The sequence below is a fragment of the Phacochoerus africanus genome, chromosome 9, assembly GCF_016906955.1.
Source record: "Phacochoerus africanus isolate WHEZ1 chromosome 9, ROS_Pafr_v1, whole genome shotgun sequence".
NCBI classification, from domain to species: Eukaryota; Metazoa; Chordata; class Mammalia; order Artiodactyla; family Suidae; genus Phacochoerus; species Phacochoerus africanus.
In genome coordinates this window covers 125,897,280-125,919,908 of record NC_062552.1, presented here as the reverse complement: position 1 = coordinate 125,919,908, position 22,629 = coordinate 125,897,280, and the positions used below count along the sequence as shown (strand labels likewise).

General features: G+C 41.9%; 1 protein-coding gene across 2 annotated transcripts in view; it reads right to left on the bottom strand.

The window, feature by feature from the left end:
* The window catches only part of RCOR1 (REST corepressor 1), a 147,521-nt gene that overhangs the window by 40,387 nt on the left and 84,505 nt on the right, over positions 1-22,629 (bottom strand). For both annotated transcript variants that reach the window (XR_007137233.1, XM_047797706.1), the window contains exon 3: positions 14,209-14,292. Coding sequence is in view for 1 of the 2 variants with exons in the window: in XM_047797706.1 (XP_047653662.1) it covers positions 14,209-14,292 (84 nt within the window). In the remaining variant the exon portion in view is untranslated. The remainder of the gene's footprint in view (positions 1-14,208; positions 14,293-22,629) is intronic.

Sequence of the window (22,629 nt, the reverse complement as noted above, 5' to 3'; positions counted from 1 at the left end):
TCCATGAATCTGAGCTGCAGCAAGAAACACGCTCAAGACAAGGTCTGCACCTCCTTCAACAAAAGCAACACTCCTTGACATTAAAAGAGCAAGAAAAAAATGACTAACACTTGATTCCTATAACCTCCTGGCCAATTATAGTAGAAAGAGCCCTGGACCATGAGTCCACGTCTGTAGTTTCTATCAGGAACTTGCACACTAAACCCATGTCACCACTTATAAAATAAGAAACATTTTATAAATACTCTGTACAAACACACACAAACACAAAATGGAGTATTACCCAACTGTAAAAAGACTGAAATAATGCCATTTGCCATTTCTAGGTCCAACGTGGATGGACCTATGAATTATCATACTAACTGAAGTAAGGCGGACAGAGAAAGACAAACATCATGAGATCACTAATATGTGGAATCCAATAAAAAAGAACTTACAAAACAAAAACAGACTCAAAGATTTTGAAACCAAATGTATGGCTGCCAAAGGGAAACATGGGGAGGGATGGATAAATGAGAGGTTGAGACTGACATCTACGCACTCCTACATAAACAGATGGGTAACAAGGAGCTACTGTACAGCACAGGGTAATCTGTTCACTACTTGTAATAACCTATATGGGAAAAGAATCGGGAAAAGAACGGATATATGCCTAACTAATTTTACTTTGCTGTGCACCTGAAACTAACACAACTTTGTAAGTTAACTATATCCAATAAAATTTATTTTAAAATACACATATATAAATACACAGACAGGAGTCCCCATCGTGGTTCAGTGGTTAAAGAACCCAACTAGCATCCATGAGGATGGAGGTTCGATCCCTGGCCTTGCTCAGTGGGTTAAGGATCTGGCGTTGCTGTGGCTGTGGCGTAGGCCGCAGACTACAGCTCTGATTGGACCCCTAGCCTGGGAACCTCCATATCGGGTGTGGCCCTTAAAAAGACCAAAAAAACCCCCCCAAAACCCCCCAAAACACAGACATATATAAACACATATAAAAAATACATATATAAAAGCTTTGCATACTTTGGTATAAAAATATAAAATAGAAGAGTCAAACTACAGAAACGAAAAGTATTATTAAAATTCATTCCTTTGTAAACACTTGTGAGCGTCAACCCGAAGGAAGAGGAGCAGCAGTTTACAATCACAGAATTAGCTTAGCGAATCCTTGAACTCCATCAGAGCTGTGCTCCAATTCAGTAGTTCCCAATCCTGAGTGAAAGGAACCTCCTGATAAATACTGACTTCACAAGACTCACTCTTGGGCTCTACCCTGTTGTGCAAATGTATGCATACACACACGTGCATGTTCATGTTTATGTGTGTGCATAGTGTATGCATGATGTTACGTACACATTAATGCATGTGTGTAGTTCTTACAAAGTGTGACAAGCACAGAGAAAAGCGCATATATGAGGGTACATCTTGGTGAATTTTCAGAAAACAAATACACTCAGATCAAGGGAAAAAATGCAATGCACTTTTGATGTTTTGGGTTTGTTTTTATCGCGCACTCCAGGTGAGTATGCTGGACCCGTTTTGAGAATCAGTGGACTAGAGCGTCCTGTTCGTGTGTGAAGAGTATCCACCCGTTTCCAGGCGGTAAAAGCCACCTCAACAAGCCCACAAGTTAAGGTTTGGCATTAGAAAGATTACGACACTGTCAGAACCATGAAGCAGAAGAAAACTGCTTTTCTGTCACTGCTATAGAAAATGGGGTTTGTCAAAGTGTGAGCAGTGAATTTCAACCAAGCAAAAAAATTTCCTCTGGGGAGGAGGCTCTGTTTTGAATGAACCAATTCCCGGCCGGCCTCCTGCCGAGGAGGTGCGGCAGGGGAGGAAGGAGGTGGCCAGCAGCAAGGATGTAAGAGCCTGCAAATCCCAGTGACCCCTTACAGCTGGTATACAAATGTCACTTCACGGGACACTGGTGCTTTACCCTGCCTCTTCCAACCTGCGTACACAAGGGCCCTCCTTCAGCACGATCCACTGTCCACAGAGACACAGGAGAGAGGTCCTGAGAGAGACTCGGAGACCCAATCGAAGCAGGGGGAGGCCGGTCACAGGGAGCTGACACAAGGCTCTGCCCACCACAAGCTTCAGGTAAGTCACTTCTCTGAAGGCCTGGCTTCTCGAGCTCTGAAAGGGAGCACCAAAGGACTCGCTGGGAGAACACGGGGGAGGGCTTGGTTGGGAGGAGGCTGGTTTTCCCATTGCTGATGCTCGAATCATGTTGGGGGAGAGGGAGTTTCTTTAGCTAGTAAAGAAATTTGAACTTTCAAAACAGGTCGCCAGGAGTTCCTGTCATGGCGCAGTGGTTAACGAATCCGACTAGGAACCATGAGGTAGCAGGTTCGATCCCTGGCCTTGCTCAGTGGGTTAAGAATCGCGCTGTGAGCTGTGGTGTAGGGTGTAGACGCGGCTTGGATCCCGAGTTGCTGTGGCTCTGGTGTAGGCCTCTGGCTACAGTTTAGACCCCAGTTTAGAACTCCACATGCCGCGGGAGTGGCCCTAGAAAAGGCAAAAAGACAAAAACAAACAAACAAACAAAACCAGGCAAAACAAACAAACAAACAAACAAAAAAAACCAGGTCACCAAAGAGTGATATTTTATAGGAAACTAGTAAGTTTTACATTTAATTATTCTCCACTGATTCAATAAAGTTTTTAGGCCTACTGTGTGCCATACTGCTTATATAGCCGTGATTTAAAAGAGGGTCAAAGACTTCCTTGATTTACCAGGTTAAGGATCTGGGTGTTGTCGCTGCAGCAGCTCGGGTCACTGCTGTGGCATGGGTTTGATCCCTGGTACCAGAACGTCCACATGTTGTGGGCGTGGCCAAAAATAAAAAGCAAAATAAACAAAAAAGAGGATCCGCCTTCAAAGAACTCACACTCTGGCCAGAGAGAGAAATAATTACACAAGCAATTACTTCCAACGCTCATATGTGCCGGAGAAAAAGAACTATGAATGCACTTAACTGGGAAACCTGACCTGCAGAATCAGGGATGGCTTTCTTTTCTACTAGAAAAGGACATTATAAGTCCTGCTTGTGTCTATGTTGTTTACAGTAAGGAAAACCTGAGAAACAAGTATGTCCATGAACGGGGACGTGGCTGAATAAATTAAGCTATATGGGAAAACATTATTCGGGTCCAAAACTCAGTTTAGTGGTTTTTTGGTTTTTTTTTTTTTTGTCTTTTTGCCTTGTCTAGGGCTGCCAGGGCTGCTCTCGAGGCATATGGAGGTTCCCAGGCTAGGGGTCGAACCGGAGCTATAGAAGCCGGCCTACACCAGAGTCACAGCAATGCGGGATCCGAGCCGCGTCTGCAACCCACACCCCAGCTCACAGCAACGCCGGATCCTTAACCCACTGAGCAAGGGCAGGGACCGAACCCGCAACCTCATGGTTCCTAGTCGGATTCGTTAACCACTGAGCCATGACGGAAACTCCTCAGTTTAGTTTTTAATCACAGGAAAATTAAACTGAAAAACTCTATATACGTCATGATCCATTTGTGCTTAAAATCAGAGAATACACAGGCAGACAGAAAAAACATGAAATAGGAGTTCCCGTCGTGGTGCAATGGTTCATGAATCTGACTAGGAACCGTGAGGTTGCGGGTTGGATCCCTGGCCTTGCTCAGTGGGTTAAGGATCAGACATTGCCGTGAGCTGCGGTTGTAGGTCGCAGACGTGGCTCAGATCCCGCGTTGCTGTGGTCCTGGTGTTGGCCAGTGGCTACAGCTCCGATTCGACCCCTAGCCTGGAAATCTCCATATGCCTTGGGAGCAGCCCTAGCAGCCCTAGAAAAGGCAAAAAGACAAAAAAAAAAGAAAAGAAAAAACATGAAAGCAAAATTTTAATAGTGGTTATATCCCACGTGACATGGAATTATAGGCTAGTTTGAACAATAAAAAAAGCTTGTATGTATATATGTAATTACTTTTCTGAAACATTTGAGACTGTCACACATTATGGCCCTGAACTCTGAAATACTCAGCATATATTTTCTAGGAGTGGGTATGTTATCTTCCATAATGACAGAACAGTAAATTTAACATTGAAACACCTTAGTCTCTATTTGTATTCCAATCTGGCCAACAGACCCAAAATGTGCTTCATATTTGCTGAAGAATTTTACAGTAAATCCCAGTTATTTCATATATATCCACACACACACACATATATATATACACATCTTTTTTTAAAATGTGGACCTATTTTTTGCAGAACCACAATGGCATTCACACCTAACAAAAATAGCAAAATTCCCTGGTATGAGAAACAAAGCCATACTCCCAGGACCATCTAAAATGTAGAAGCCCAACAACAGCAAACACTGGAGAGGGCATTGAGCAAATAAACTCTGTGCTTTATTGGTAGCAGTATAAACTACTTGACCAATTTGGTGTGGCACTGACCTGAATGTCTATATTGCAAATAGTATCCGAAAAAAGTCAAAGAATGTTCCCAGTAGTAAAAAGATGGAAATGTCCATTGTTTTCAGAAAGGATAAATAAATTATAACTTAACAAAATAAAATTGTCTTATGTTTAAAAGAATGAATGAATATAAGACACACTGAGCAAGGGGGGAAGTAAAAAGCAAAACAGGAGAGTTCCCTGGTGATGCAGCAAGGTAAGGATCTGGCGCTGCCACTGAGGTGCCGCGGGTTTGATTCTGGGAACCTCCCGCGTGTCAAGTGTGCCCCTCCCCCCAAAGAGCATCCTGCCTCAAAGGCATGTGAGAGGCCACTTGGACACCCCCTCCCCCAGCCCCACCCTCCTCTGATCTCCATTTCCTTGGAGCAAGTTCCAACACTCCTGACAGGGCTGTGTGGACTTCCCGCATCTCCACCAGCCTTCCTTTCACAGCAGTGGCCTAGCAAGGGCGTGATCTTCCTTACCTGCAACTGCATCAGCACCTGCTGCCTCTAACTCCCGCTCCTCTCTAAACCACAGGCTGTCAACAGCTTTCGAGCAGGGATCATACTGCTCCTGGCTAAAAATTCCTCAAAAATCCTCATCCCTGCAAGAAACGGGCCTGCCCTTCCGGCTTCACTGCTTCTTCTCACTTGCCCAAGGACACCGTGTGCCCTGGCCAGCCAGGCCCGGCACGCACACCTGTGCACATGTAAGTGCTACCCTCTCTTCTTCCCAGACTGCATATGTGCCCTCGTCCAGCCAGGGAACTGACTCCTTCCTCAACATTCTACTCAGATGTCATCTTTTCCCAATGCTGTTTCTACTCAGGAAAAGACGGTGCTCTCTGCTGGGTGCCAAGGGGCGCATCAGAACACTCAGAGTCCATGGGAGGAGAGGCTTGATGCTGAAATAATTCACTGTCCTCTCCCCCAATGAGTGAGTATTTTTTAGTTTCTCACTCTCCGCCCAACCTCCAGCTTCCACCCTCAGGCACTCCTTTGTCATTTAAATGTATCATCAATTAATGCAATAATTTAATATAATACTATCTAAATGCTATTGTTCTCATCTCTACCACTGGGAATTATTTACATTTCCTCTACACGAACTGGTCTCCCCAGGAACACTTTCTACGCATACTCCAAAGGCTGCATCTTTCCTTAAAGAGGTTTTACTTGGACATACCGCAAAGCAGCTTGTGTCGTATCAGCAATGCTCTAAGCCTTTAACTACAGTTTTTTAAGTGAAACAGTATAGGAAGGCAGATGTATAATAAGCACAGTCTGGGAACCAGATATTTAGCCTAAATGTGGCTGCTAACCAGCTGAGGGACCATAAGCATCTGACCTAACTTCTCTAGACAGCAGCTAAAAAGAAAGAAGTGGACTGAAGAAAGTACATATAAATTACCTTTTATATAATTTCCCCATTAGAATATAAGCTTCCTGAATCCCTCGCTCCTGATACACTACCAGGCACACAAAACTGCTCAATAAAAATGTAAATGAAACTGATGTTCACTAAATAAATGCAAATTAAATATAACCCAACTGAGATACTTATATAGAGAACTTGATACCACGACTCCAAGATCTACCTAGACGAATAAATAAATACATGAGCCAGGAACATGAAAAAGAATTAAAGTGGCACCAAATCAAGAATCAACAGATAGACCAATGAAACAAACCCAAGAGTCCAGATGCAGACTGAAGCACATACAAAGGCTGAACACGAGGGAAGGGAGAAGTGACTGAGTAACTGCAGATAGAACAAGACGCAAATGAGGAGCAGGGCAGAGAGGACACAGACTTACGGGTCTCTAATAACCTGGCTTCAGAGCAACAGTGTTCCAGACACAGCAAGTAAGATTAACACATTTAACCAAATGTAATTTAAAAACAAAAAATAAGGTAAGGTTTGAATGCTATTTGTAGAAGAATTCAAAGGTTGAAATACAAAGGTGCTTAACCTTGTAAAAATTAATGAAATCTTTTCCTATCAGATCAGCAAAGTCTGTTTCTAAACAAGATGCCTAAAACATTTCATACCCATTAGGAAGGCTACAATCAAAAGAGAACAGACAATAACAAATACTGGGAGTTCCCATTGCGGCTCAACGGGTTAAAAACCCAACTGGTCTCCATGAGTCTGCAGGTTTGATCCCTGGCCTCACTCAGTGGGTTAAGGATCTGGTGTTGCCATGAGCTACTGTGTAGGTTGCAGATGTGGCTCGGACCCAGATTGCTGTAGCTGTGGTATAGGCCAGTAGCTGCAGCTCTGATTCCATCCCTAGCCCGAGAACTTTCGTATGTTGCAGGTGCGGCTGTAAAAAGAAAAAAACAAATATTGACAAGGATGTGGAGATACTGGAACCTAGTGCACTTCTGGTAAGAATATAAAATGATACAGTTTCTGTGGAAAACAGTATGGTAGTTCTTTGAAAAGTTAAATAACAGAACCACCAAATTCAGCGCAAAGGCACTTACTTCTAGTACGTATTTTCTAAAAGAATTGACAGCAGGGGCTCAAAAAGATATTTGCATAACCATGTTCAGAGCAGCATTATTCACAATAGCCAAATTGCGGTCTTTTTTTGTTTGTTTTAGGGCCACAACTGGGGCATATTCTGAGGCTAGGGGTCCAATCAGAGTTACAGCCGTCGGCCTACACTACAGCCACAGCAATGCAGAATCCAAGCTGCGTCTGTGACCTACACCACAGCTCATGGCAACACCAGATTCTTAACCCGCTAGGCGAGGCCAGGGATCAAGCCCGCATCCTCAGGGATACCAATGGGATTCATTTCCGCTGAGCCACAACGGGAACGCCCCCAAATGTGGTCTCACCCATACAACGGAATTCCTATTCAACCATAAGAATGAGGGGATTTTTATTTATTTATTTATTTATTTATTTATTTATTTTATCTTTTGTCTTTTAAGGGCCATACCTGTGGCACATGGAGGTTCCCAGGCTAGGTGTCGAACTGGACATGGGATCTGAGCCACATCTGCGACCTACACCATAGCTCAGAGCAACGCCGGATCCTTAACCCACTGAGCGAGGCCAGGGATCAAACCCACAACCTCACGGTTCCTAGTTGGATTCATTTCCACTGCACCAGGACAGGAACTCCTTTTTTGAGGGGGATTCTGATACATGCTACAACATGGATTCAATCTTGAGGACATGCTGCTAAGTCAAACAAAGCCAGTCAGTCACCAAAAAACAAATACTATACAACCCCACTTATAGGAAGTACCTAGTGTAGTCAAATTCATTGAATCAGAAAGTAGAATGGCGAGTGCCAGGGGCTGGGGAGGGAAATGCTGAATTGTTGTTTAAGGGGACAGAGCTTCAATTTTGCTAGATGAAAAGTTCTGGAGGCTGGCTGTGCAACAATGTGACCGTACTCAGAGCAGACACCTACACGCTTCGAAGTGGTTAAGATGGTAAAACTTCGTTACATTTACCGCAATTGACTTTGGAGGAGTTCCCTTTGTCACAGTGGGTTAAGGATCGAGCAGTGTCACTGCTGTGGTTTGGGTTTGATCCCTGCCCCAGGAACATCTACATGCCATGGTCACAAGCAAAAAATAATAATAAAAATAATTTTTAGGAGTTCCCGTCGTGGGGCAGTGGTTAACGAATCCGACTAGGAACCAGGAGGTTGCGGGTTTGATCCCTGGCCTCAATCAGTGGGTTAACGATCCGGCGTGGCCGTGAGCTGTGGTGTAGGTTGCAGACGCGGCTCGGATCCTGCGTTGCTGTGGCTCTGGCGTAGGCCGGTGGCTACAGCTCTGATTCGACCCCTAGCCTGGGAACCTCCATATGCCGCGGGAGCGGCCCAAGAAATAGCAAAAAAAGACAAAAATATATATATATTTTTTAATTTTAAAGAAAAAATATATATACCCAAGTGCTAGGGAGGTTTTGGAAAACAGACACCCTCATACAACTCTAGATGAAAGATGGAAAAATCTAGGTGCCATGTGACCTCGCAAATCCACTTCAATGATGTTCTCTGCAGCACTGTTTAGAAATGCTTAAACTATTATATGAAAACTTAAATTACATGAAACATCCATATAATAAGACTATTAAAAAACAAACAAGTAAGTTTATAAGGTCTAAAGGACACCCAGAAAATTAACATAATAGCGATTAACTTAAGAGACATAGGATATTTTTCACTATTTTATTTAGTGCATAGGTATCTGTTGTTGCTGGGTTTTTTTTTTTGTTTTTGCTTTTGTTTTTGACCACTCCGCAAATGGAGCTCCCAGGCAGGGATCAGACCTGAGCGGCAGCTGCAAACCAAGCCTCAGCTGCAGCGAGACCGGATCCCTACCCCACTGTGCCAGGCCAGCCATCAAACCCATGTCCCAGTGCCCCCAAGGTGCTGCCGACCCCACTGCGCCACAGCAGGAACTCCTCAGTCTTTTCTCTAAAAGAAAATAAGCTAAGCCAACTATAGAGGCCCAAATCCACAACACCGACACCACCAAATGCTGACAAGGAAGTGGAGCAACAGGAGCTCTCATTCTTTGCTGGTGGGAGTGCGAGATGGGGCAGCCCTTCCCCCCAGTGTTGTGAGTTCTTACGGAACTAGATGTACTCTCACCATATGACCCAACAACCCCACTCCCTGGTATTTATCCAAAGGAGGTGATAACTTACATCTACACAAAAACCTACACACAGATGTTTATAGCAGCTTTACTCACAACTGCCAAAACATGGAAGCATCCAAAATGCCCTTTAGATGGTGAATGGGTAAACCGTGGACCAGCCAGACAGTGAAGTATTATTCAGCAGTACAAGCCATCAAAGACACGGCGGAACCTCAAGTGTGTGTCATCACTAAGTCAAAGAAACCAATCTGAATGATTCCAACTAGGTGACATTGTGGAAAGGGCAAAACGGAGGAGTAGTTTCCAAGAGTTAGGGGCTGAGGGAGACGCACGGGCCGAGCACAGAGGGTGTTTAGGGCAGGGAAAACGATTTGGTGTGATACTACCATGGCGGGTACGGTCGTTATATACAGATTTGTCATTTGTCAAAACCTACAGAAGTACGACACAAGAGTGAACCCCGATGAGAATGACAGTGATCACGCTGTGCCTGTGCTGGTTCACTGATGGTGACAAACGTGCCACGTGCCCTGGCGAGGGGCACACGGGGGTGGACGTGCATATGTGGGTGTATATGGTAAATCGCTCTACTTTCTCCTCAATTTGTCTACGAACCTAACACTGCTTTAAAAATTACGTGTTTTTTAAAAAGAAAATAAAAAAATAAAAATAATACATTTTTCCCTTTGACCTAGGAATTCTATTTCTAGGGATTTACCCTAAGGAAATAAGATCACTACGGCTTTATTTTTTTAAGCTTAAAAAAAAAAAACAGATTTCAAATATCGTCAATAGAGAATTTTTTTAAAACAATAGACGAAATGATGGTACCTCATACTTGTTGGTTTAAAACCAAGTAACTGTAAATAAATAGAACAAAGTCCCCGATACATTATTAAGAGAAAATTGCTAAACAGCTCATATACGTGACAAACATCTCGTACTTATTAATACCTATAAAAATATTAGAAAACGCATATATATTATAAATAGTGACTACAGGAAGGCTCTGTCTCCATTACATATTCTGTGTTGTTTGAAATTTCTACCACAGTATTTATTTTATAACCATAAAACAATTTTGTAAACTTGCAGTAATCCTAAGAGGCAGAACTCTAAAACAGGTACTTGAGAAGAACGAACCCAGCAGAGGACAAGCCAAGAGTCTACGCCAGCTTTGGGGTATCTACGAGAAGTCTACAAATGTCTCAAATCGCTAATTTCTACCTCAAGTCAGAATCAAGGCTGTATAATCAGAACTTCCACTGTCTTTTTTTTTTAGCCTTTTAATTTCTTGGTTAGTTATATGCTCTATTTTACCTGTGTAGCTCCTTCCCTCCACCATTTTCTTTTTTATTCTTCCTTTCCTTCCTTCCTTCTTTCTTTCTGCTTTCTTTCTCTTTCTTTTGTGAAGAACTGCAAAGGTTTTTTGTTTGTTTGTTTTTTGTCTTTTTTTGCTATTTCTTTGGGCCGCTCCCGCAGCATATGGAGGTTCCCAGGCTAGGGGTCGAATCGGAGCTGTAGCTGCCAGCCTACGCCAGAGCCACAGCAACGCGGGATCCGAGCCGCGTCTGCAACCTACACCACAGCTCACGGCCACGCCGGATCCTTAACCCACTGAGCGAGGCCAGGGATCGAACCCGCAACCTCATGGTTCCTCGTCAGATTCGTTAACCACTGACCCACGATGGGAACTCCTCCACTGTCTTTCAAAACAACTCAGAAGGCAAGTAAAAAACACTTCTTTTTGCCTATATAGTGGGAGGAAGGGAAGTTGGGGGGGAAATGACAGCAAAGAGAACAAATTATGTGTGCTCGTTTGCATTAGCACTGTAATGAATTACAGCTTAACGCTTGACCTGACTAGATGACTCGCCAAAGAGTATGATTCCCAAAGTTCCACAAATGGAACCCATGTTCACATCCTCACACTTTAGCAGTTTCTCATCAATCCACAATTCCATTCTACTTCTCGAAGGCAAAAAAGGTGGGAAGGATAGACGGAGGGACGGAGGGACGGAGGGAGGGAACAAAGCCCCGAGATTCAAGTTTTCACCACTGCCTTCTTTTACAATAGGAACAAATTAGAAACAAGCTATACTTTCAATAGAAAAATGATATATCCATATGATAGAATACTAGTTATTTTATATGTTTTCAAGGGGTTTATGCAAAGTAAGAAAGGCTTAGATCAAAGTTCGAAAAGACAATACACACCCACACACAGAGATACCATCATCTCACTTATTTAAACACGCGCACGTGCACACACAGCATTAGAAAAACATCCCCTAGTGTTTACCAACAGTTATCTCTCTGGGTAATGAAACAAAGGATGAACTGTTTCTTCTCCATACTTTCGCGTCTTCTGAATTTTAACAATATGTAAATGTCACTTTAAGACTGGTTTAAAGTTTTAATTAATACTGGCAAGACTTACATTAAAACTGCAAATTTATTTTAGGTAATGCCACTGCTTAAAAATCTATCAACTTTTTGCAGTTCCCATGTGACAAAGTGGGTTGAGGATCTGGCAATGTCACCGCAGCAGCTCAGGGTGGTTTGACCCCTGGCCTGGGCACTTCCACGTACCACAGGCACAGTGAAAACAAACAAAAACACAAAAACCTACTAACTTTTCATAGTCTGCTCTTTCCTTCTAGGTCTGAGAAAAAGAAGATAATATTAAAACTAAATCCTGACTCCCAGGATTCCATCAGGCAACTGAGTAACAGCAGGAGGTACTAACACACTCGAACTGCAGCAACAGAAGGAAGGGACAGAAATGAAGGGGGCCGAGGCCTGACGACCCTGACCTCGGGACGCGTTAGAGCGTGAAGCGGGGAAGAGCCAGCAAACCCAGACACCGCTGGCCCCGCCCCGACCCTCTGTTAGTTTCACACCCGCTTTGAATCGTGGAACGCCATCTGTAAAATGGGAACAAAACCTGCCTCTTGGGCTACAGTGAAGACTGAATGACACAGGAACACAGAGGTATTTCAGTCCAGTGTTCAACAAGCTCACGATTTTTAATATTCAGTTCTGTGCACCATATTTAAGATGGACGCTGACCAAATGAAACATAGTCAGGAGTGCACTAGAGATGAAGAGAGACCCCAAAATCAAACCACCTGAGAAATACTTGAGGCGACCAGGCAGTTTGACAGAGACAGAGACAGTAAGGGAGGTTTGGCTGATGCCTGAGCATCTGAAAGACTCCCTCAGAAGGTGACTTTTACAGCAGAGCGCAGGAAAACAAGGATTCAAAAATTACACAGAGGCAGATTTTTGGTTCTTCGTTAGAAAGAACAACATGTTCAAAAATGGAATAGATTGCTTTTGTAAGATACTTCATGTGCTCAAAGGGAAAAAACGAACAGAAATATCTAAAATGCCCAGCACAGCAAAGGCATGAGAAATGCCACTTCCTTCTGCTATTCTGTTCATTATAAGCTCATCAACCAGCCTGTTGCAGGCAAAATTAAGATACTCTGAAAAATCACATTAGGCTGAGACTATCTTATCATTGATAAATTTAGCATTACTCAGAGTAGCTGAATTTCCTGTATTCCATAGAGGGTATCGTATTTTTTTTTTGGTCTTTTTTGCTATTTCTTGGGCCGCTCCCACGGCATATGGAGGTTCCTAGGCTAGGGCTCGAATTGGAGCTGTAGCCGCTGGCCTACACCAGAGCCACAGCAATGCGGGATCTGAGTCTTGTCCGCAACCTACACCACAGCTCACAGCAACGCCAGATCCTTAACCCACTGAGCAAGGCCAGGGATCGAAACTGCAACCTCGTGGTTCCTAGTCGGACTCATTAACCACTGAGCCACAACGGGAACTCTGAGGGTATTGCATTTTTAAAAAGAATCCTTCTTGGTCAAAATTAAACATGTTTCTTTACCATATGACCTCTTTGCACCTTAAATGTGCAAACACGACAAGAAATATACAAGGGGATATTTAATATGCATCATCTCCAACACGTACGTGCAGTGGAAACCTGTTAACACCTCGTTTAATACTGCAGAACACAATCTGGGAAATACTGAGTTCCAGCCTCTACTCACAATTGAAGTTTTCTGACCAACCTTTGCCCCTGACAGCTCCCTAGGCCCCACCATGCTGGAGGGCATTGATGCTTATCCTATTTTTACGTCGAAGAGCCCTCTAAAGAGCCAATTTTCTCCAGGAAAATGTACATACACCAAAAAATTTTGTATGTGACTTTCGAGTTCACAAATCCCCATGTATTCCATCCATAGACACCCCCACACACTGAAATACCCTCAAAAGAAGGGATTTAGTTTTTCTTCTCTCTTTTAAGTTATGAAGAAAACAAAAACTTTGAGTGGCAAAGACTTCTGGCAATATATTGATATAAAGTTGTTCTTGGAGCTCCTGGTGGTCCGGAAGTTAAGGGTCAGGCATGGTCACTGCTGTGGCTCAGGTCACTGCTGCTGCTGGGCTTGATCCCGGGCCTGGGAACTTCCGCAAGCTATGGGAGTGGCCCAAAAAAAAGTTATTCTTGCATGGTATCATCTGAGCAGAGGGGACAGAAAAGCTGAAAAAGTAAACTCTGGAAATAAAATTAATCTTATTTCCAGATCTAGGACCCCAACTCCCCACCCAAAGAAAACCCTAAGTAGCTGCAAATATTCATTCTAATTAACAATGCTAACCCAAGACAAACAGCCAATTCAAAGGTTCTACCTCTAGCTAGGCTGAAGCCTTACATTATAAAATCTGTTTCCAATAACATACATTTGACCTTGGCAATCCCTCAAATTAGAAATCTGTTAAACTCTTCATCTTTATAAATCTATTAATTCCCAGCTGAGGGAGTTATACACTGCATTATAATTTTCTTTCCATTCTGAACCCTTCCTCCTACTTACTTCGGAATATTAGCTAGTACATCATATTGAATAAAAAGTAGATTATGAAACCAGAATTTAAGAATTTTAAAATCATTACGACAGACAATAAAAAGCACACTTTCAAACTCTACAGAATATTGACTTTAAAAACATAAGAGAAATGTAATATACATGGAGACTTTCAGCTACAAAGGTAACTTTAAAAGTTAGCAGTAAGAAAGAAAGGTGAAAAATAAAAGTGCTCTTAAACTTACATTTTGCTTCTGATAGATTCTGATTAGGCGACCAGACCAACATGCCAAGATTGTCTCGTTCTTGACTGCGTCTTGCTAGTTTGGCTTGGTAGAAATGAAAAAGAAAATTCTTATTATAATTTAGCAGACATAACAGGCGACAATTAGCGACGACACCATGTCGGTCTTTTTTAAACCTCAGAACGTACGACACCATCCGCCCTGTGCTGAAGCTGAAACCTACCCCGAGGGGACCTGTGCACCTGACATCACGGAGGGAGGATGGGGGTGGAGGAGGCTCTCAAGTTTGCTAAAACATTTCTACTTCCAAGTCGTTTTCTACTTAACTGCTACTCATTTAACAAACAGATACACAGGGGGCAGGTATCACTAATGCTCGGATTTGCTAGGTGAGGAAACTAAACCAGTCACTCAGCTGATAGGAGGCAGTGGCCACACTGCCCAAGGGTTCACGCAGCATGTACCACGACGCTCCATTCTCAGACCGGGGACCCATAAAAAGGAAGCCACATGTGGCAATAATAAATTCATTTTTATTTTATTTTTTGTTTTTTAGGGCCACACCTGTGGCATATGGAGGTTCCCAGGCTAGGGGTTTGCTCGGAGCTGCAGCCGCCGGCCTACACCACAGCCACAGCAACGCAGGATCCAAGTGGCATCTGCAACCTATACCACAGCTCACGGCAACACCGGATCCTTAACCCACTGAGTGAGGCCAGGGAGCAAACCTGCATCTTCATGGATGCCAGTCAGATTCATTAACCGCTGAGCTACGACGGGAACTCCAAAGAGTTCTTGTAAAATATGAATTCTTCCAGTGTTGCTTTGAACAGCCTCACTCTTCACTACCATTAGTGACTCGGGGTTTAGTGACTTAACAACAGGAATCCAAAGATTATTTTAACAACTTTAATAAAAACAAACATAAAAAAGATTTAACCCGAAAGGAAATTTCTGAAGTGCATTCAAATTCTTAAAAATCTGTGATACAAAACAGTAGGTCAAGTACCAGGTGTTGAGCTGACACGTGTAACTGGATTAATCGCAAACAACAGTCATTTACTCCAAGAAACAAAACATTATCTTCAAAAGGTATAAAAGACTCAAGAGACAAGAGGCTCAAGAATCAGCCTTGATACTGGTTAGACAAACTCATTCATTCTAAAGCTTTCTCTTATCTTATCTTGCCTTTCTTTTCATTAAATAAATTCCTCTGAAACCTGATGAAAGTTATGGAATCTAACTCCAGGAAAAGGATTCAACTAAACACACACACACACACACACACACACACACACACACGCCATTACAATCACAGTTTTAGAAAATACATAAAGCCTGGTTTAAGAATTCTTGTTTTTATGAAACTGTCAGATCTTTTATTTAATCTTATCTTTAATTTTACCTATCAATATGTTCCAGATTTTTAGAAAGAACTTCTACAACTTTTGCAAAAATCTAGGGGACAGCTACTTTAAAGAAAAATGGTGGAATGGTGGGAGGGAAAGATCCAGAGGGTGAATGCTATGAATCAGGCAGCTTAAAGGTTGAATTTCTATGCTGGGTGGGAACAGAGTGTAAAGAATGAGGAGAAGGAAACATGACAAAAAGAGGCCAGTGGCTTTTTTTTTTTGCTTTTCAGGGCCACACCTGTGGCACATGAAAGTTCCCAGGCCAGGGATTGAATCAGAGCTGCAGCCACTGGCCTACACCACAGCCACAGCAACATGGGATTCCAGCCACATCTGCGACCTCTACCACAGTTCATGGCAATGCTGGATCCTTAACCTACTTAGTGAGGCCAGGAATCGAATTTGCACCTCATGGATACTAGTCGGGTTCATAACCGCTGAGCCACCATGGGAACTCCCAGGAGTTACTATTTTTGAGTCCAAACCTTTTTATTTTTTTATTTTATTTTATTTTTTTGTCTTTTTTTGTCGTTGTTGTTGTTGTTATTTCTTGGGCCGCTCCCGCGGCATATGGAGGTTCCCAGGCTAGGGGTTGAATCGGAGCTGTAGCCACCGGCCTACACCACAGCCACAGCAACGCGGGATCCGAGCCGCGTCTGCAACCTACACCACAGCTCACGGCAACGCCGGATCGTTAACCCACTGAGCAAGGGCAGGGACCGAACCCGCAACCTCATGGTTCCTAGTCGGATTCGTTAACCACTGCGCCACAGCGGGAACTCCTGAGTCCAAACCTTTTTATGTGGTTCTGAGTTTTAGAACAATGTTGATGCTACCCATAATCTAAAAGCGCGACAGAGTCAACAAATGAGTGCAGCAGGAGGGATCCCACATGGAAAATGGCCTTGCAGTACTTCAAATGAAAAGCAAAAGTCAGAACAGAAATAAACGGAACACACACTGGAAAAGTAGAATTCACACTGTCTGTTCACAGAAGACACGATCATCTGTGTAGAAAACCTCGAGAACCTACAAAAAGTTGCTAGAATAAATGAGTTCAGCAAAGTTGCAGGAGACAAGATCAACGGTAGAAAATCAATTCAAGAATTCCTGCTCTGGGCAAAGGAAACCACAAAAAAAAAAAAAAAGAACAGGAGAAAATAGTTTCAAACAATATAACTGAAAAGGACTTACTCTCTAAAATTTACAACAACCTATACAACTCAACAGAAAAAACAAAACAAAACAAAACCCAACAACCCAACTGAAAAATGGGCCGAAGACCCAAATAGACATTTCCCCAAAGAACACATACAGATGACCAACAAACACATGAAAAAAATGTTCAAAATCACTAATTATTAGAGACATGCAAATCAAAACTACAATGAGGTGCCACCTCACATGGGCCAGAATGGCCATCATTAACAAGTCAACAAATAACAACTGCTGGAGAGGGTGTGGAGAACAGGGTACCCTCCTAACCTGTTGCTGGGAATGTAAACTGGTACAACCACTACGGAAAACAGTATGGAGGTTCCTCAGAAAACTAAATATAGAACTACCATATGACCCAGCAATACTCTTGGGCATATATTCAGACAAAACTTTCACTGAAAAAGATACATGCACCCCTATGTTCACTGCAGCCCTATTCGCAACAGCCAAGACGTGGAAACAACCTAAATGTCCATCAACAGATGAAGGGATTAAGAAGATGTGGTACATACACACAATGGAATACTACTCAGCCCATAAAAAGAACAAAATAATGCCATTTGCAGCAACTTGAGAAAGAAAAATATCATATGATATCACTTATATATGAAATCTAATATATGCACAAATGAAACTTTCCACAGAAAAGAAACTTGTGAACTTGTGGTTGCTCAGGGGCGGGAGTGGGAAGGACTGGGAGTTTGGGGTTAGCAGATGCTAACTATTGCATTTGGAGTGGACAAGCAATGAGATCCTGCTGTATAGCACAGGGAACTATATCTAGTCACTTGTGATGGGATATGATAGAGGATAATGTGAGAGAAAGAACATATATATATATATATATATATATATATATATATATATATATATGTATGACTGGGTCACTTGGCTGTACTGCTGTGGGTACAGTGGATTAAGAATCCGACTGCAGCAGCTCAGGTAGCTGCGGAGGTGTGGTTTCCATCCCTGGCCTGGTGCAGTGGGTTAAAAGGATTTGGCATTGATCTAGCTGTGCCATAAATCGAAGCTGTGTCTCAGATTCAATCCCTGGTCCGAGAACATCCTTACGGCCATTAAAAAAAAAAAAAAAGTCTGAGTTGATTTTTTTCTACATACAAACGATTAATCAAAAGTCAAAGTTAAAGAATTCGATGGAGTTCCCATCGTGGCTCAGTGGTTAACGAACCCAACTAGCATCCATGGAGATGTGCGTTTGATCCCTGGCCTCGCGCGGTGGGCTAAGGATCTGGCGTTGCTGTGAGCTGTTGGTATAGGTCGCAGACGTGGCTCAGATCCCGAGTTGCTGTGGCCCTGGTGTAGGCCAGCGGCCACAGCTCCTATTTGAACCCCTAGCCTAGGAACCTCCATATGCCAACAGTGCGGCCCTAAAAGACAAAAAAAAAAAAAGAATTTGCCTATTTAAAGGGATAGATTTGATGTGACACACACACTGACAACTCTAAAACACCTGAGAGACACTAAAGATCTAAGTAAATCCAGAAATACTACGTTATGGATCAAAAGACTCAATACTACCAAGACAGCATTCTCCCCCAATTGCTCTAGAGATTCAACACAATTTCAGGAAAATTCCAGTACACCACTACTTTGCAGGAATTGACAAACATTCTAAAATTCATACAGGAATGCAAAGTACCCAAAAGAGTCAAAATAACCTTGAACAGACAAAGCTGCAAGACATATACTACCTGAATCAAAACACAGATGCAGATGCAGACAATGTGCTATCAGCACACACGGAAGGACAGGGAAGGCAGCAGAGTCCAGCACAGAACCACCCAGAGGGTCAACGGATTTTCCACAAAGTCCAAAGGCAAAGGTCAAGGGAGAAAAAGTAATCTTTTCAAGAAATGATACCAGAACAAATATTATATTTCATACTTTAAAAAATTAATGTAGATCCATACATGTCACATATAAAAATTTAGTCAAGAATGACAGGACTAAGCACAGAACCCCAAATTGTAAAACTTCTAGAAGAAAACACGAGAAAAAATTTTTGGATCAAGACCTTCCTAAATACAACACCAAAAGCACAATCCATATAATAAAAACCTGTTAAAAAAAATGTTCACAGCCTTATTCATATCAAGAGGTGGAAAAAATCCAAATGTACATGATGAATGAATAAGAAAAACGTAGTGGGTCCATATGATGAAATATTATACTGCAATAAAAAGGAATGCGGTATTAATCCATGCTCAGTATGGATAAAACCTGAAAACATCATGCTAAGTGAAAGCAGCCAGTCACACACACCAAAAAAAGACCTACCACACAACTCCACTTATACAGAATGTCCAGAACAGGCAATTCTATAGACGCAGAAAGTAAATTAGTGGTTGCTGGAGGGTGTGGGGGGTTTGGAAAAAATAAGAGTGACTGTCAACGGGTACAGGGGTAGGGTTTCTTTATGGGATCATATGAAGGTTCTAAAATTGACTGTAGTGATGGCTGCACAAGTCTGTGAATATAGTGAAACCCACTGAACTACATTTTAAACAAGTGAACTGTACATTTTGTGAATTATACCTCAATAGAGCCACTATAAAAAGAAGTGAGAGTACATATTCTAACTGCTTCTAGCATATGTATTTCTTTATGAGTAAATGAATTACAAAGCAAAATATGAAACTGCAGGTAAGATAAACCACACAGTAAATTTAAATAGTGGAAAATAGTGCAAAGAAGTGGAGGCACTAGAGTGAGAGGGAAAAGTGGAGTTTGTGATTTTTGCTCCATATACTTCCTTCTTGTTTGGATTTTCTTCATAAGAATGCATTCAAATAATACTGAAGCACTGCATTTTCTTTTAAAGAAAAACACTAAGGGAACTCATTTAAAACTTATAAAGAATTATTTCATCATTATAATTTTTATCTCATATGTTGCTCATTTCCTAAAAACTGGGAAACCTGCACAGATTACTTACAAAAAGTAAACTAAATACATCTTCAGAATTAAAGAACTCTGAGCTCTGACAGTGACACCCACTGACTGGAGATGAAGTAAGGAAAACAAGATCAGGCTCAGCTTCAGTAAACTTGATCTTACACTTAGAATTGCATAGTATAGTCGCAGGAGGCACTTCACCATAGATCTAGTGCCCACAAACATCTGGGCAACAAACAAGTAACTTTAAAAACCCACAGTTGCGTTCCTTTTTATTCTCCTTGGCCTAGAAGGAGAAAAAAAATTTTAAGATGACTTTCCTTGAGGATTAGGTTCTCAGAGAGCCGCAATAAGATCACTGAATGTGGAGTTCCTTCACAGCTCAGTGGGTTAAGGATCTAGCATTGTCATTGCCATGGCTCAGGTTCAATCCCTGGATCAGGCTGTGGCTCTGGTTACAGCTGTGACTTGGATTTAATCCCTGGCCCGGGAACTTCCACATGTTGCAGGTGTGGCCAAAAAAAAAAAAAAAAAAATCAAATGTGAGCTCACATTCGAAGATGACAAATACTTAACAAAACACTATCAGCAAGAGTTAGCAGATGCTGGATTTCAGATATTGTAGTTAATAAAACAGAATTATAACTACATATAAAATGTTTAAAGAAATAGAAGTTGGAATCACAGAAATGAGTAAGCAACAAAATAGCACAAAAAATTACCAAAAAACTTTGAAAAAAACCCAGGTAGTACTTAATTTAAAAAATATGTATGTATATAAATGATTATCCAAATAGAAAGCTCAATGAAAAAATAAAGCATCAGATGAGATGCAGTTTAAGAGCTATACATCTCAAATACCACTCACAATGTAACATCAGAGATTAGAAAAAAAAGATAGGCTACGCACATCTAATCAAGGTCCCCAGAAAAAGAATAGATTTGAAGAGGTAACATCTGAAGCAATAAAACCTAATAATCTTACAAATATAATGAAAGACATGAATCCAGAGACAGGAAGTACCTCCACTGAGCAGGATGAATAAAATGAAAACCACACCTAGATCCATGAATGTAAAACTGGACAGTGCCAGAGACAAAACAGCAGAGATAATTTCTTATAAAGCTAGGCTTAAAACTAACTCATCAGCTAGCAATTCAACCATATGTTTACTCAAGAGAAATGAAATACTTATTCGCAAAAAGACACGTATATATTACATTAAACCCAAACCAAAAGCAACAAAAGCAAAAACAAATAAGTGAGACTATATCAAAGTAAAACACTTCTGCACAGTAAAGGAAACCATCAGCAAAATGAAAAGGCCACCTACTGCATTGGAGAAAATGTTTGCAAACCATGTATCTAATAAGGGACTAATATCCAAAATATATAAAGAACTCATACAACTCAATAGCAAAAAAAAAAAAAAAACCATTTAAAAATGGGCAGAAGATCTCAACAGACCTTTTCCCAAAGAAGACATACAGACGGCCAACAGGTACATGAAAAGCTGCCTGACATCAGTGACCACCAGGGAAAGGCACTGGCTGTTACCATAAAGCTAAGAGACAACAATTGTTGGCAACAATGTGGAGAAAAGGGAACCCTTGCCCACTGTTGGTAGGAAGGTAGGTGCAGCTGCTGTGGAAAACAGTATGGAGGTTGCTCAAAAAATTAAAAATAGAACTACCAGGACTCCTCTTGTGGCTCAACAGGTTAAGGATCTGGCGTTGTCACTGCAAGGGCTCAGGTCCAACCCCTGGGCTGGGACTGGGAACTTTCACGTGCCATGGGCACAGCCAAAAAAAAGAGAGAGAACTACTATATGATCCAGCCATTCTACTTTTGGGTATTTATCTGAAAATAATAATTTGGAAAGATATATACACCCCAGTGTTCACGGCAGCACTATTTATAGTAGCCAACATGGGAAACAACCTAAGTGTCCATCAATGGATAAATAGACACACACACACAATGGAACCCTATTCAGCCATGAAAAATGAAATTTTGCCCTTTGCATTAACATGGATGGACCCTGAGTGCATTATGTTAAGGAAAATAAGGCAGAGAAAAACAAACACCTTATGACTGCACTAATACGTGGACTCTTAAGACAAAACAAAAACAAGTCCATGGACAGAGAAAACAGACTGTGCGGAGTGGAGGGAGTGAAAAGGGTGAAGGGGGATTAAAAGACCCAAACTTCCAGCCCTAAAATAATAAACCACGGGGATGTGACGAACGCATGGCGACTATGTGAACACTGTGCTGCAGAAAGAAATTCAAAACGGTTTAAAGACCTAAATGTAAGATACGACACGTGGAGCTCCCTTTGTGGAGCAGCGAAATGAATCCGACTAGTACCCATGAGGACACGGGTTCGATCTCTGGCCTTGCTCAGTGGGTCAGGGATCTCAAGTTGCCATGGCTGTGGTGTAGGCCGACAACACTAGCTCCGATTTGACCCCTAGCCTGAGAACTTGCATATGCTGCGCTTGCGGCCCTAAAAAGAAAAAAAAAAGATATGATCATAAAACTCCTAGAAGAGAACACAGACAAAACATTCTCTGACATAAATCGTATCAATATTTTCTTAGATCGCTTTCCCAAGGCAAAAGAAATAAAAGCAAAAATAAACAAATGGGACCTAATTAAACTTAAAAGCTTCTACATAGCAAAGAAAACCATCAACAAACCAAAAAGACAACCAACAGAATGGGAAAAAATATTTGCAAACAATGCAACTGACAAGGGGTTAACATTCAAAATACACTAAGAGCTCATACAGTTCAATAAAATAAAACCCAACCCAATCAAAAAATGGGCAGAAGACCTAAGTATACATTTCTCCAAAAAAGACATGCAGAT